This window comes from Bubalus kerabau, chromosome 6 (assembly GCF_029407905.1).
Source record: "Bubalus kerabau isolate K-KA32 ecotype Philippines breed swamp buffalo chromosome 6, PCC_UOA_SB_1v2, whole genome shotgun sequence".
Taxonomy (NCBI): domain Eukaryota; kingdom Metazoa; phylum Chordata; class Mammalia; order Artiodactyla; family Bovidae; genus Bubalus; species Bubalus kerabau.
The window spans coordinates 4738893-4754167 of NC_073629.1; the positions used below are offsets into that span (position 1 = coordinate 4738893).

The 15275-nt window shown below is 44.7% G+C and overlaps 1 protein-coding gene across 8 annotated transcripts in view; it reads right to left on the minus strand.

Annotated features, from left to right (window-relative positions):
• The window catches only part of PBX1 (PBX homeobox 1), a 335848-nt gene that overhangs the window by 90665 nt on the left and 229908 nt on the right, over positions 1-15275 (minus strand). For all 8 annotated transcript variants that reach the window (XM_055587226.1, XM_055587221.1, XM_055587220.1 and 5 more), the window contains 2 exons: positions 8661-8905; positions 2130-2320 (listed from right to left, as the gene is read on the minus strand). In XM_055587226.1, the coding sequence (XP_055443201.1) occupies positions 2130-2320; positions 8661-8905 (436 nt within the window). The remainder of the gene's footprint in view (positions 1-2129; positions 2321-8660; positions 8906-15275) is intronic.

Here is a 15275-nt window from a genome sequence, read left to right on the forward strand (position 1 = left end):
GTGAGTGTGTCTTTCTTACTAAAGTGTGTTTAACTAGCTTTCCCAATAATAGATAGCACTAGAAGCAATGATATTAACTACTTTGATCACGAGGTCCAGGCAAACATTCAGTTTTGAGCTGGAAAAACCATTTGCTCACCCTTGTGTTGGCATTTGGGGTCATATTCTTTCAGTGATACTAAATACACCCTCAAAGTAAATGCTAATAACAATGACAACTGGTTAATTGTTTTAGTTTTGAACCTTGGCTCAGAGGCAATGATTCAAAGGTTGCAACCAAAGCAGGAAAAAGATCCTCTCTTACGATGACTGTCCTTCTGGTGCCAACTAGAACAATCTAGGCAAAAGCTGATTGGAGGAAAAGGAACTGTGTACAAAGCTTGCCTGGTTTCATGCCTTTTGGAGTCTGACCTTCAACTGGGCACAGCTGAGTTACTGAAAGAAGAAGTCCTATGAGAAACTGATTCTGCTCCTCCTTTCTCTCTGATTTCTTCTTTCTTGAAAAGAACCTAGTCTGGGCCCAACTTTTTTATTTTTTCCCAATATCTGCCAACATAAATGCCAACACCAGCATTTTAACAAGGAGAGTTACCACGGGGGCATGTAAACAACGTGTGCAGAGTGGTGGTGGCCACAACACGGGAAAGAAAGACCCAGACACAGGCCGCCAGTCACTCGCACTTCATACCACGGGGAGCAGCCTGCTGTAAAGAAGCCAGGCTGGCAGCAGGACAGGGCAAGGGAGATGCCTGCGGCAGGGGTGTCCTGCTTCAGCAGGCCTGGGCCTTCCTTCGCTCAGCACTGCGCTCAGCTGGGAAAAGCTCTCTTCATCCGTACTTTCTCTTGACTTTATGTATTTCTATTAGGCCAGAGATACAGTTTGCTGGCTGACATTCTTATTTCATATTCCACATGACCCAAAACACAATGAATGAAAGGGAGTTTAGGAGGTGCCAGGGAGCTTTAAAGAGGTCTGTGAACTGCAAAGACCACAGTGGTGAAGACAGAGAGAAGTATAGGTAATGGAGCTGAATAGTCTATGATTTCTAGGGTGGAAAAAAAAATGAAAAAGCAGAGAATGTGTATGTCTGATTGAAAAGGAACTCAACTACAGATCATTAAATGGTATATGACCATGACATAGCTAGTGTTTTTATAATAAAAATCATATATCGGGATTATATTCAGGAATTGAAACAATGAATGATGAAATCTGCATTTATAGAAAATGACTGATTTAAGGTGAGCTGTGGATCACAAAGGATATCCATACATGGAAAACTCATGTATTAGATCAATTATCAACACCGCTTTCTAGAGTAGATGAAAGACATGACTAGCACTATCTTACAGGCTGGATAACAGAAGCCAAAGAAATCAAAAGGATTTTCACAAATCCACCAGTGTAGAGAGTAGTGGGACTAAGACTATCTGTTTTATAGTTTTAGTTTTTGTCCTAAAGGACTTTTCTATCCATGGTTTCAACTGGATTCTTTGAACTCACAACTTAGGTCACACGTTAGTGTCAGAAAATTTTAAATCTTGATTGAAAATCTGGCCCATATAAGACCAGTCCCTTGGCCCTCCACGCCCAAGGGATCATGTCTTCTTCATTTTTGTGCCCCTAAAACTCAGCCCAGAGTATGACACATGATAATCTAGTTATAAATATTTGTTGAAGCTAACTAGGTGCCCTCTGTGCCAACATAAAGTGTGGCAGAGATTCCCAGCTCTCACCTGGAACCATCTTTCTTGAAGAAAAGATGTCATTGCAATATCTGGTTAGCCTTCTACGGGCTTATAGTTACAACCTATTCCTGTGAAAGAGGCCACTAATGGTATGAAAACAAAAAGTCCTGCTGCTTCTGTCCCTGTAGCTAAATCATCCTATTTCTCATGCAGAGTGAGTAGCAGTGGCCATAAAAAATATCCCATACCCACATTTTCCTGGAGCTGTATAAAACCCATGGCTATCCACCCTTGCAGCCTTCCTTTCCCTGACCTTTCTCAGGCTACTACTTGGCTCAGCCTTGAACACAGTGACAACGGAGCCTCTGGAGAGGGCCAGCTTGGACTTTAACCCTGAATCAGTGGTTCTTCCAAAGGACAGGCCTCTCCTGGGGACTCACCGCGCATCCAGGAACCGGGAACGCAGGATCATGACAGCCTCACACGTGCTCTGCTTGAGCTGCATCTGGATGGAGCTGAACTTGCGGTGGATGATACTGACCATCCTCTCGATCTCCTTTGGGGAAATAGGCCTGGTCCGGCTTTGCTCTCGCAGAAGGTTCATCACATGGGTGGTGAACTCATTACATGCCTGGAACAGAGGAGGACAGACACGGGGCGTGGTAAGGGTCCTGGCTGTGAGGCTGTGCAGGTCTTTCTAGAAACATGTACAGGTAAAGAAAACTGGGCTAGCTTGTGGCATTTTGTCAAACAAACAAACAAACAAACAAAAAAAAACCCCAGAAACCTCTTTCAGCCCATTTGATTATAATTTTCATCACTATGTGGATTTTTTTAAAGGGGAGAAGAAAATTTACAAGTTTTTCAAAATCAATTTTTTTCTTGATTTTATTATTATGAAAGATGAGAACATGTATATTAGTATAAAACTTCACAACCCTTCACTCCCATGTTAACAGCTAAAGAGAGTCTGAAGTCAAATACAGCATGAACTTTCTGCTTTGCCCTTATTTCTGTTATGCTAAAGCTTCCAAATATTCAATTTGGCATAAAGAGTCCAAAGAATGGAATCACTGAGTTAAAAGCTCTGATGACTCTTCTGTGAGATTCTCATTAATCTACTTCTACTTGTAACATAAGAACTCCCTCCTATGCTGGTCTTCTGAAGATCCTCTATGTCTATAACACAAAGGGAATCTGTATAGGAACAAATTCAAAACATGATTTAGAGAATTTAGGAAATACCTCTGCAGAGAGAAAACTCTAAGGTTATAGACCAATATACTATCAGCCCTGGAAGTGAAACTTGAGATCATTTTTCCCACCTCCTTATTTTACAGTTGGGAAAACTGTGCCCAAGAGATGAAGGCCCACAGCAAAAAGCAGCCTGAAGACTCCCTAAACCAGGCCAGGGGATCTGTTCTTTCCCAGACTCTGAACTTGCTCCTAGGAACACCACCACTGCCCTTTCTTCTAGTTACTATTACTTATCATTGTAGTCTAGTTTTCTTAAGGAACATTCAGTAAAACATCTACTCACACTTAACTCGCAGCAGTGTTGGAAAACTGTGGAAAATTTGTTAGCAAGAAAGGCAAGCTGATGCTCTGAAGGTTGAAGAACTAAGGACTCCAAGTGTCCAACTTAATACCGCAGAATCATGTTAATCAATGCTAAAGCTGCACTGCGATGGTTTTTAACAACACAAAGCTCTTCACAGCTGTCAGTTACGTAGTAACAGTAACACATTCACTGTTCATTTCTTGAAATCCTTTGAGGTTCGCTGGCCAAAGATACATCAGCAGACATACCCACTGGGCTGTGTCTGCACTGGGGGCTGGGAAGCCTGGTTTTTGACCCTGTCTCCATGAGTATGTGGGCAATTGCTTTCACTACTCAGTGCCTTGTTTTACTCGTCCAAGAGTGGATTTAATCATTCCTACCCCTTTAACAAGGCTAGCAATCCTCACGCTCCTTGTACGGTGACCTGTGGATGGAGTACATCACTCACGCGAACAAGGCAGCAGCTAAGAGCACAGACCGCCTGCGTTCACACCCTGCCCAGGAACTCACTTCACTGTGGGGCTTTGGTTAGTCATGTAAGACCCCTGTGCCTTCTCTTTCCTATCTGTGAAATGAGGACAGTACCTCAAAGAATGTGGTAAGGACAAGATAAGTGTGTCTGGCCATACAGTGTGTCTTTAATATCTTTTTAAAGTATAGGTAACTCAGTAACCCAGCATATGATCACAATGGGGCAACCCTCTCCAGGCTTCAGTTTCCCTCATGGAACAAATAAAGGAGGTCACAAATAGCTTCTTTCCACTCTGCAGGTGGAATATATGCTGAAGATGAAATCCACAGAAGATCAGGTCCATACAGCATTTTGCCCTTACTATGAAAATTGCTACATAAACACAAGATCTTATAAGCTTCATCTCTCCCCAACCTAAACAGACCCTTCAACCCCCAAGCTGTACAACAAAGGGAGGAAAATAAAGCCTGGCAGCGAGTTGGCTGAAAGTCTATGAGGCCTTGGAGAGGGATGGCAGGGAGGTATGCTGCAAGCATCCCCCGCTGGGCTGCAGGTCCTACCCCCCGCACCCGCCCCCAACTTGGTGGGGGTTCAAAGTGAGGAGGGGCTGGACGTGAAGGAGCTATTGTCAGGCGCACACCCTCTCTGCTGGGAAGCCGCAGTACTCAGCTAATAATGTGCTTCATTACGGTGAATAAAAATACTCACGATATCTGGTGTTTATTCAGGGCACTGGATGCTGGGCCCCTTTCTGCTCTGCCCTAAACAGACAGTGGAGTCTTTTCACCCACTGCTGAGGTGGAGCAGGGCAGCTGCTCAACAGCTGCTTGGGAACACACAACCGACAACAGACAGGAACTCCAAGTCCATTTAGATGGGCAGAACACAGTTTTTCCAGGACCTGAACTACCCAGGCCTCCTCCTCAGTTCCCCAAGCTCAGCACCTTCGGAAGCTGCACTACTCTGGTGAGGCCAGGTTCTCCCGATGGGATGGGGAGTAGGAGTGATTAATTAATTAAATAGAACCCTCACAGGCTGAAGGTTTCTGTGACAAGGAGACTGCTGAAGACTGTCCTAAAGACAGTCACCTTCTGGAGCGACCCCTCCAGCTGCCTCTGGCGACATCCCGGGTTCCAGGGCAAGGGCACTTCGAGGAGCAGCCGACCCAAGATAAGCTCTTCACAAAACTTGCTTAGTATAAGCAATTTAATCCTAGAATTGAAGCTTCCTTCCTGCACTCTCTTCAGCTCATCTTCATCTCTAAGCCTTTCACACTGGATTTGGCTGCCAGTTTCAGCAAGGAATATAACTGGGATCTTAAGACTTCCTTGGCTGTGAAAGGACTACTTAACCCACCCTAGTTCAGCCTTGGAGACTAAGGCTTGTCAATGTCCTGGCAGCGTTACTTACAAAAACTGAAGAACTCTGCAAAGCTACAAGAGCATCTTTTTTTTTTTTTTTGAGTAGCACTTGGAAGAAAATCAGTTTTCTGATATCCTGGTTTTATCTATCAAAATATGCCAGCTTTTTTTTTTTTTTAGCTAGCTCTTAAGTACTTCAGCTACAGACAAGATCGGCTGAAAAGGTGTTTAACAACACTTTTTAATGAAGAAAACAATTTCCTTCCTTTCTTTCTAATGCAAGTCACTAGAAGCCTTCTTTATCTAATAACCTCCGGGTGAAACAATGGCTAATTCAGGTCTTTTTGGTGGGGGTTAGGGAGGAGGGAGCACAGGATGAGTGGGAAGGGTGAGGAGGGTTACTGTAGTTAATTACTGGAGAGCTAATTGATGCTCTGGTTATCTATCATCACCAAACTAAAAACAAAACAAATCAAAACAACAGAATCGACTCTTAAATAGTCAATCCGGAACCATCTAGGTATTATTAAGAGACTGACATTTTTACTAAGGTTTCCTATTTTTTAAAGAGGTCCCGTGAGGAATGCTTACAGAAAAAATGAAGAAGATCTATCTTTCAGACTTACTAGCTAGAAGGTTAATGGCATAATTTCCTCACAATCTGCCATTTACTCTAATTAACAATACAACTAATATTAATAAATTATTAAGCACACAGCGTGTTAAACAGTATTCAGTTCCTACCCAGAAAATGCCCAAAGAAATAAGGAAATAATTTCTTAGTACTTCTTAAGAATAATAAATACAGACTACTACTACTACCTTGACCTAACTTGATCCCACACGAGACTGAACTAGACCTGCCTGTGAATGTCTGAGGGTCTCCTGCGGAGGCGTGGGTGGACAGCAGCCTGCCGCAGGGATGGGACGCTGGCGCAGCCGCTGTGGGAGATGCATGTTGACATAAATCCTCCCGGTTGCCATTAGCCCTACCATGGAGCCTGCAGACTTCAGGACTGGGTCGCCTCAGACCAAACAAGTAACAGAGAGGGAGTACAGCCCCAGCCATCAGCAAAATGGATACAGTTTAAGTTCCCAATTTTCCAGCATTGTTGTTATTCAGAATATGTAGGTATCTATGAGAAGTTTCTCAAGGAGAGTATTTTTATCACTAGCCTCTCTTAGAGAGCATCAATCTATTCCATGAAAGTACCAGAGAGGACAGGCCGGTTACGTCACTGTCTACAGACGCCCACACTCGTTCCATATTAAGTGGAGCTGCGTATTGCTCCAATAACAGCCTTGGGCTAAAGGTCCAAATCTAGATTCCAGGGTAATCTCTCCCTCCTTGGATGTGTGACCCAGATATACCATCTAACCTCTCTGACCTCCATTTCCTCACCTGTATCAGAATGGAGATAATGACAGCCATAAAAGTGCTGGAACAAGTGCAGTTAGGTTGAGAAAAGTGTTTTAGACATTTTGGAAGAAGATAGAAGAGTAACAAGGTGGGGGTTAAATCAAGAAGACAGTCTGCTCTTCTTTGTTGCTGGCAACCTGAGCTACAAAGAAAGCTAGTTTTTAACACCATCTAGCCTAATATCCATCTCAGTTGTAGGTTTGGGAGGAAGCCACATTCTTTGTGCCCCTGGAATTTCCTGGTGGCTCAGATGGTAAAAAATCTAGCTGCAATGCAGAAGACCCGGGTTCAATCGATCCCTGGGTTGGGAAGATCCCTTGGAGAAGGGAATGGCAACCCACTCCAGTGTTCTTGCCTGGAGAATTCCATGGACACAGGAGCCTGGTGGGCTACAGTCCATGGGGTTGCAAAGAGTTGGACATGACTGAGCGACTAACACAACCTGGAAACCAGGTCTAGACAGGTTGTTATGCCAGAGACCAAGCTTAGTGGTGAAGGTACAATGGGAAAAGCATGGGGAGGAAGACCCAAATGGCTAGATAGGGACCTTTACAGGAAATGTCCCCGTGACTCTTCCCAAACTACGCCCTTGGTTGGGGCAGGCTGTGAACTCCAACTTGATGGCCCAGGTGGGGAACGGCATGGATCCGCCAGCTTACCTGAGCTGAGCCTCTCCTGGGGTCTGGTAAAATGTCTACAAGAGTCTACATCATGATAAGAATGTTTCTTCCCCGAGAGGGTCGAGGGTGATGATCCACAGGTTCTTACCACAAAATGACTTTTGTTTTGCTCCCCTTGACACCTCCCTACACCTGTCCCGTGGCTGAAATTCACCACACTTGGCTTCCAGCTTCATAGTAATCTTTTCCCTCATAAAAGAAGAGACTTTGTAGAAATCCATTTCAAAGGTAGATAGGACTGCAATAATGAAACTTTCTTCACTTTAAATTTTAAAATGCCTATTTCTATTTTAAAATTTATATATTCTATTAAGTTTGCATTTGCCTTTTACTTAGACTGTCCTAAGTGGACGGTACAGGGTCTTCTACTTTTTGATTTTTTTTCTCCTTCTTCTATGATTCTTAAAAAAGAAAGAAAGCCAGAAATCTAACAATTCTATGAAAGTACGTTAACTTAGAATTTCAGGACAATGTCACATCCAACAATATGACACCAACTAATGTCAGCTAAATAGTGGGAGGAAATCCTGATGTTAAAGGACCCCAGTAAAATAGTGTTGCTCATACTGACCAGAGGAAACAATATTGACATTTAAATTCATGTGTGTGTGGGGGGGGGCACTCTAGTAGACAGGGGTGCTGTTATAATTAGAATACCATACAACATCTATATACTGTTTTATGACTTAAAGCCTTTTTTAAGCTTTTCCTTCATATGATTTTTTTTATGGCTCTCTGATAGCTTAGGCTCCAAATCCACAGCTCTTTGCTGAATACTACCAGCTACTGAGGTAGAGAATGTGGACCACTGGATCCCACAGACCACCAGTAGCGTGTCAGGGCTGGAATTCAATTTTGTCTACCTCCAGGGGTCCCCTGAGACCCTCTACTTTTTTTATAGAGGGAGATGTGTATCATATTATATACTATATCTAAAAGTCAGAGTATGATGTACTTCCATTTGAACTAATCTGGGTAGGGTGAAGGAATTTAAGGCCAGGTTTTAGTATCCGTTCCCATAGGCTTCCATGAGCACCGGTGGTGAGGCATCCTCCTAATTAATGAGCACACAGGGCCCAGAGGACCCCCCCACAAACCTCCCCAGCTCACCTGGCGACTCTGCTCATGACTGTAACACCGAGAGCCCCAGAGCTGCATGCCAAGGGACAGCGCTCTGGAGCGCCAGGGACTGTTTCTGTACATAGACTCAGTTTCCTAAAATCACCAGTTAAAACTTAAACTATTTTTTAAAATGATCTTATCTCCAGTTTGCCTGAGTTTTCAACAGTGGAGACCCTGGACTTAATGGGCTCAAGTTCAACAAGTGGCTCTGCAGGGAGGCCAGAAACACTGGCTCCCGGATGGCAATCTCCAGGAAAGGCTGCCTGCCTCCGACCCCTCCTAGCTCGTTGTTTCATGATTTCTCCGCCCTGCCCTAAAGGGCTGGGGGGCCCAGACCCCACATGGCTGTGAGTACCTGCTCGTATTTCTCCAGCTCCGTGTGGTAGATTTGTCTGATCTGTGAGAGTTTGGCTCTGTAATCGGAATGCTCCACTGAGTTGTCGGAACCGGCGCCTCCAGAAGCGGCCGCCGCAGCCGCCGCCGCCGCTGAGCCCCCGCCCTTCTCGGGCCCCGCCACCCCCTCGGCCAGCAGCATGTTGTCCAGTCGCATCAGCTGCGGGTCTGTTGGCTCCTCTTCCTGGGCTCCCCGGATACTCAAAACTGCAGGGAGATACAAAAGAGTGGGGAGGTGTTGACAGTAACCCAACGGAGTAACATTTAAAAACAACAGAAAACTCCCAATACATGATTTGGCTGAAGAAGTCTCAAATCACTTAACAAAAAGGCATCTGAGCAATGGGCGTGCAGAGGGCTGGAAAAAGAGAGGGATGGGAGGACAAGAAAATACAAGGAGAGATTTGATTTGTTCCTGAAATTAATTATACTCCTCTTATATGAGGTGCCTAGAACAGTCAAACTGATGGAGACAGGAAATAGATCTGTGGGTACCACAGGCTGGGAGAAGGGGGAAATAAGGAACTAGCAATGAACCAGTAGGGAGTTACATTTTGGGAAGATGAAACAGTTCTTGAAATGAATGGTGGTAATGGCTGCCCAGCAATGTGAATGTACCTAACGCCACTGAACTGTACACTCAAAAACAGTTACCATGCTAAGCTTTGTTATGTCTATTTTACCACAAAGAAAGAAATTTCAAATCCACAAAAAAAGAAAAAAAAATTGTAACAGAATATAATTTTCACTTTCATCCCCAAACTGCTAAATTTTAGTTCAAGGAATAGCATTTCTTTTCTCATTTCTAATTTTAGATTTTCTGTGAGTTTGTTATTACAAAGTTTTTACATTCATTGACTTTATGATATTGGATCAGCCTAAGTTTTCATTTCCAAAATAACCTAAGTCAGGCAAATTCAGTTAATTTGAGTAAAGTGTGAAGACCTCTCCTCTGGACTAGGGATTTCTATTTTCCAAAATTGAGATCAATTTATTCCGGGTGGTAAGAGCTCCGTCCTGGTACAAACAAGGCTGAGGTCCTTTAAACAAGCTGCCTCAGGGATTCAGAAAAGCTGGGGTTCAGATAGGATGAAGGAGGCTTGGCTCCACGAAAGGCTCCTTTTTATTAACCCCCCACGACCATTTGCGGGGGATGAAGGGGTGATTTGGACTGAAAGAGATCAAGTGATTTAGTAAATCAGTGGAAGAGCTAGGCAGTCTCGTTTTACTACCGCCATACAACCTGCCATAAAGTAAATCACTCATCTAAACCCAGTTTAGTCGTCAGCAGCCAAGTCTTTGCTGAGAGTGAACATGAAAAGAGTATCTAATTAAAAAAAAAAACAAAACTGAGGGCAGAGTAGGGAAGGAGGGATGTAACTAAAGGTAGAAAAGTAGCAGACTCTGCTCGTTCGAATCCTGGGGTTGGAGATGCCAGAGTCCAGGGGGCCGGGTGGGTATATGAGCAACAGCACAGCACAGAGTCTAGAACTGTTTCTGGCCAGGATACATCTGGTGAGCCCCACGGGGACAGTGACAGGTGCAGCCGCCTCTCGAATCTCAGCAAGGCAGCCCCATGGGGTTGTGACAGGAAAGGTGGATCTGAGCTCAATCCGAGGGGACATGGAGACGTTCGGGGCATTCCATCACCTCTAATACCAGCATAACTGCTGGCTGTGCCCACATGCTCCTGGCTTCTAACAGGTCTGACAAGAAGCAACCTTGAAAGTTGTTTCAAAGGAAAGCCCGAGTCCTGTGCTAAAGGAAAATGGCAGCATCACTTCTGTGAATGAAGCAGTCAAGTGGACACTCAAGCACCTGGCCCGAGGCGGCAGTTTAAAGGCCCAGGGTAGACACACGTACCCCTTGAGGGAGTGAGGAAAGACAGGAGGATGCAACAGGAGTCCATGGGGAAGGGGTTAACTGGCAGGAAAGAAGGATGCAGGAAGAGCCCACACTTCAGGACCCAGGCTCTCCTCTTGAACTGAATTTTTAATGTTCTGCTGCACTAACATAAAATTGCTATACCGGTGACAGCAAAGGTTAGAGGATTGTGGAGTTTAATTTTGTGGACGTTTTTCCAATGAAATCCTTCTTTTGCAGACTCATAAGACTTACATGGGAAATCGTCCCCCTGGTCTCAGAATAAGAAAGATTTAATCATGTTATTCAGTTCCTTGAACTTATTTACTCCCATCTTCAGAGTCCTCAGAAGAACATATCACCACTAACAAATATTTCCTTAAGAAAGGAAATGAATGCTGCAACCGTTTCCTGAATGCCAGCCCCTAAAGGTGTGGGGTGGCGGCGAGAAGAATGTGGCCCCCCAAGCAGATGGTGTTGGAGCCCTGGGACCTCTCCTTCCTCACCTGTACAGCCCAGTGAATGCTTTCCGCTGAGGACATTAGTGTGTGGGGTTTATGGATGTTTCCCCAGTGAATTTCATCGAATGAATTTTAATTGCTTTATCAACAAAATACCTATGGGTCATTTAAGAATGAAAAAAGAATCACCTCTGAGCCATTTGGTAATTGTGGCACTTTTACTTAATCATTAAAAAATTGGTGCTGGGGCAAAATTTGACACTAATCCACTCTCTGGAATCCCATGACCAATACGCTCCAGAAGAGGCCACAAACCTCGGCCGATGGGAAACCTCCTCAGGATGCTGAGGCTGGTGGCATCTGAGCCGGGCGGGCTGTGACGCCTCCAAGCGGCTCTTCCTCATCACTCCCAAACAAGTCTTCCTGACAGATCCAGCACTGACAGCTCTCAACAGTGTAGCCAAGTAAAAGAGAATAACGTCAACCGGTGAGGATATACTTTCCTGGGGCTACCTACACGCCGCCTTATCTGAGGCGATGGTAAGGGTGGTCGGGCCTGAGACCAACTCACGCACCCCATTAACTCATTCCTCTAGCAAAATCCCATTTGTTCTGAAAGAATGAGACAGAAAAGGAGTCAGGCAGACACAGAACAAAGTGCTGGTACTGATTCCTCCAGGTACGAGGTAGGTGACCAGGTGGTCATGTTACCACTAGTATTTCCCACGTGCCCAGTATTTACTTCAAAGAATATTTTCCCTTTCCAGCCCTTCTCAGTTGCACCCACATCCATGCCTCACTTTTTCTTTCAAACAATCCATGGGAAGCACGAACTGTCCACACCAAGGCTGCACACCTACCTACTTTATGTTTTTCTTGATCTTAAAATCTAACTGCTTTTAAATGAAATAAAGGAAATGCTAAAGCTTCCAAGGACACTGAAAGGAGACACTGTAACCCCCTACCCACCAAAGAAGTCCCAGGACAGTCGCAGAGGGTAAAGCCCTAATCTATACTACTGGAGACATTTAGTAGGGGGAAAAAAAACACACATATACACACAGGAAAGGGTTATCCTTTTGCTTAGCTTTCCTATCATTTGATGAATCCTGGAAACAAATACTCTTCAAGAAGAAATTTGGATTCACTAAGATTTAATATAATAGGTTTCCAAATGTGGCCAAGAAGGAATAGGTGTGATAGAAATGAAATACACCTTGCTTGCATTAATCCTTAGAATTCAGGACACATAAATTGGCTCCAAACCAGAGATTTGAAAAAAATAAAAGAACAGAAAAAATAGGAAAAACAAACCCAACAGTCCTTTCCAAATTATACCACTCAAATTAAACTCAAATCATTATGAAAACAGAAATTTCAGAGTATGTATCAGAACCACCACCACCAAAACTATTCACACACACACACACACACACACACGCAACATAAACAAAAGAAAACCTTCCTCTTCCACTGTCTAACACAGGAGATTCTGGTTCTGAGGGTCTTGTGCTATGCATGTGTGCCGCAACGAGGCCCGGATGGACCGGTAAACAACATGGCACGGACAGATCTCTGCCCAAAAGGAGCAGGATCTGAAGGTACCACTATAAAGACGGGTGTTGAGATTCACTGATACGGAAGGCTGTTCAGCTAGAGAGTTAAAAAAAATCCCACCAACATTAAATAAATAAATGAAAAGGCCGATACGTCTAAGCCAAAGTGATGCTACCTATTTACTGCTTAAAGCCAGCACTCTGCCAAATAGGAGACAAAATGATTATTTAAAAGCTCCTTTTTTTATCTCTGTGGCACCACGCAAGTCTCAAATGAACCTTTCACCAGGACACCAGAGATGTTAACACTCATCCTCCAAGATCCAATTTCAACCAGCGGAGCTGTTACCTAATCCAGCAACCATCACATGTGATCAGGTTCCTGCCCCCCTGATGGGAGCCCCGCAGCCTCCCTCGCCTCCTCCCCTCTTTGCTCCCCAGCCCAACAGCTTTTACTCAGGTTTAAAGGGAAAAAAACCCTGTTTATGCCAGTACATACAGGATTTTAATACTGAGATTTGTACACTTCCATTACCAAAAACAAAATCAACTGCAGTGGATTTGCTCTGCAAAGAGGGTCACGCAAGAAGATATTTAACCCTTTCGGTAATCATTCTTAAAGAAGGAGTTTCCTTCTCACAAATCTAACCCCTCATATAAGAGACCGGTCAAGACAGGTGAGTGATGTATACGGAAATTGTCACAGGCCCTTTAAAAAGCATCCGATGTCACCATCTACCTTGCTGCCATCACTGGCCCTGGGGTTACTTCTCTGGTGAACCTCCCAAGATAAGAAGGCTGTCACAGCACAGTCAGGGCTGCTCTCTCAACTGGCCTCCTGCTGTTCTTTCTTTGTTTCTTCACACGCGGAGAAAAACAAACCAAACCCAAAGGCAGCTTCAAGATCCTTGGCAGGAGGGCAGCAAGCGGGTTTGTTTTGTCCTTGGCTGAGCCCTGACACCGATCCAGAGCAGCTCCAGACAAAGCCCACTAGAGGGCACTCTTTCTTCACCAAGGACCGGTTGTGCTAGGAGGGCGGCTGTTTCCAGTCCCCAGGTTTTTTTTAGTGCTGGGGGAAATGCCCCTGCTGAGATTCATGCTTCCAAGGGTGGAGCAGACAGCAGAGGAAGAGGGCATATCTACTGAGAGGGTCGTCTTCAAATTTGGACAGCCGTTCAGGGACCCAAAGCTGGTCTGACAGAGAGATGATGAACAGTCAACAGACAGGTGGGTCTTTTGGGCTTCACAGGATATTCTGGTTCTGAGGGTCTTGGGTGGCGCTAGTGGTAAAGAACCCGCCTGCCAGTGCAGGAGACATAAGAGACATAGGTTCGATCCCTGGGTCAGGAAGATCCCCTAGAGGAGGGTATGGCAACCCACTCCAGTATTCTTGCCTGGAGAATCCTGTGGACAGAGGAGTCTGGAGAGCTGCAGTCCAAAGGGTCGCAAAGAGTTGGACATGACTTAAGTGACTTAGCACGCAAGCAGACAGGTGGTTTGGGAAAGGGCAATGAGGTGTTTCCAGGATGGGAGCCCTCATGCTTTCTGGCCAATTTCTTTGCTTGATTTGAAGGCACAAGACTGAACCTCCATGCAGGTTTTCCACAGTCTACGAACTGGTCTTCAGTACATAGGACCAGAAAAGCTGGGATAGTGAAGCTCTCCCAGACTCACCTCCCAGCCCTGCTCTGCCATCTTCCAGGGGGTCAGAACTTTGGACAGAAGTATGGGACAAAAATACGCTGTCCTTGCATTTTTTAGAAATAGAGCAAAGTGCCTGCCTCCTGAAAATATCACAGTTAGACCTTTTATTTGTTCAGAAAGTACTTGTGCACAATGAATTGGATCACCTTATAGAACATGGAGTAATATTACAAGCTTAGATAGCAGATAACTGAAGATTACAAAGGCAGAGCAATTTCCCCAAAACCAAAGCAAATGGGACAAGCCACAACTAGAATCTAGGTCTTTAACTCTTACACACTTCATCCTCTACTATAACATTAGGATTCTGTCACCAATGGTAATCGAGTGGATATGCTTTCAATTCTGCATATGTGTGCATGTATACACACACAAGCACACACAGTCTTTCGATGCTCAGGTTGTGGCTGATGTGCAAGGCAGAAAACAACCAGACGTGAGGTGGGGAAGGGAGGAAGTTCTTCCTACTGACCTCTTAATTTCCTTAAAATTTCCTCCAAAGCTGGTCTTCTTCCATTACTTTTTTCTGCCAATAGGATCATCATGATTAGAGCCACTGAGCCATGTGATAGAATGCCCTCTCCCCTCTCAGACAGAAAAATCCACTTACCACAATCTCATCCTATTTCAAATCTCCATTCAGCCTTTCTCAAGAAACCTACCCAGATAATAGCTAGAAATGAGCTCCCTTGCTACTGAGCCACCAAGCAAGTATGAATACTATCTGCACCACAGACATAGTGCATCTCAGAACCACCACCGTCACACCGGCCACCTCGCCAGCAAGGCTGTGAGCTTCTGAAAAGCTGTGATGATCTGTCCTCCATCTATGTTATCCCCCTATGACCTCACAGCGCCTCTGGCACTGAGTAGCTATTTGAGCATCTCCTAATGTATGAGAAAGAGTGCAGGAGGGAAGGCTGCAGGATGGGCTCTCCAATGATCCTGTTCGTAAGGCAGCCAGCTCCTTATATATTCGCTCCTTCTCCCTCT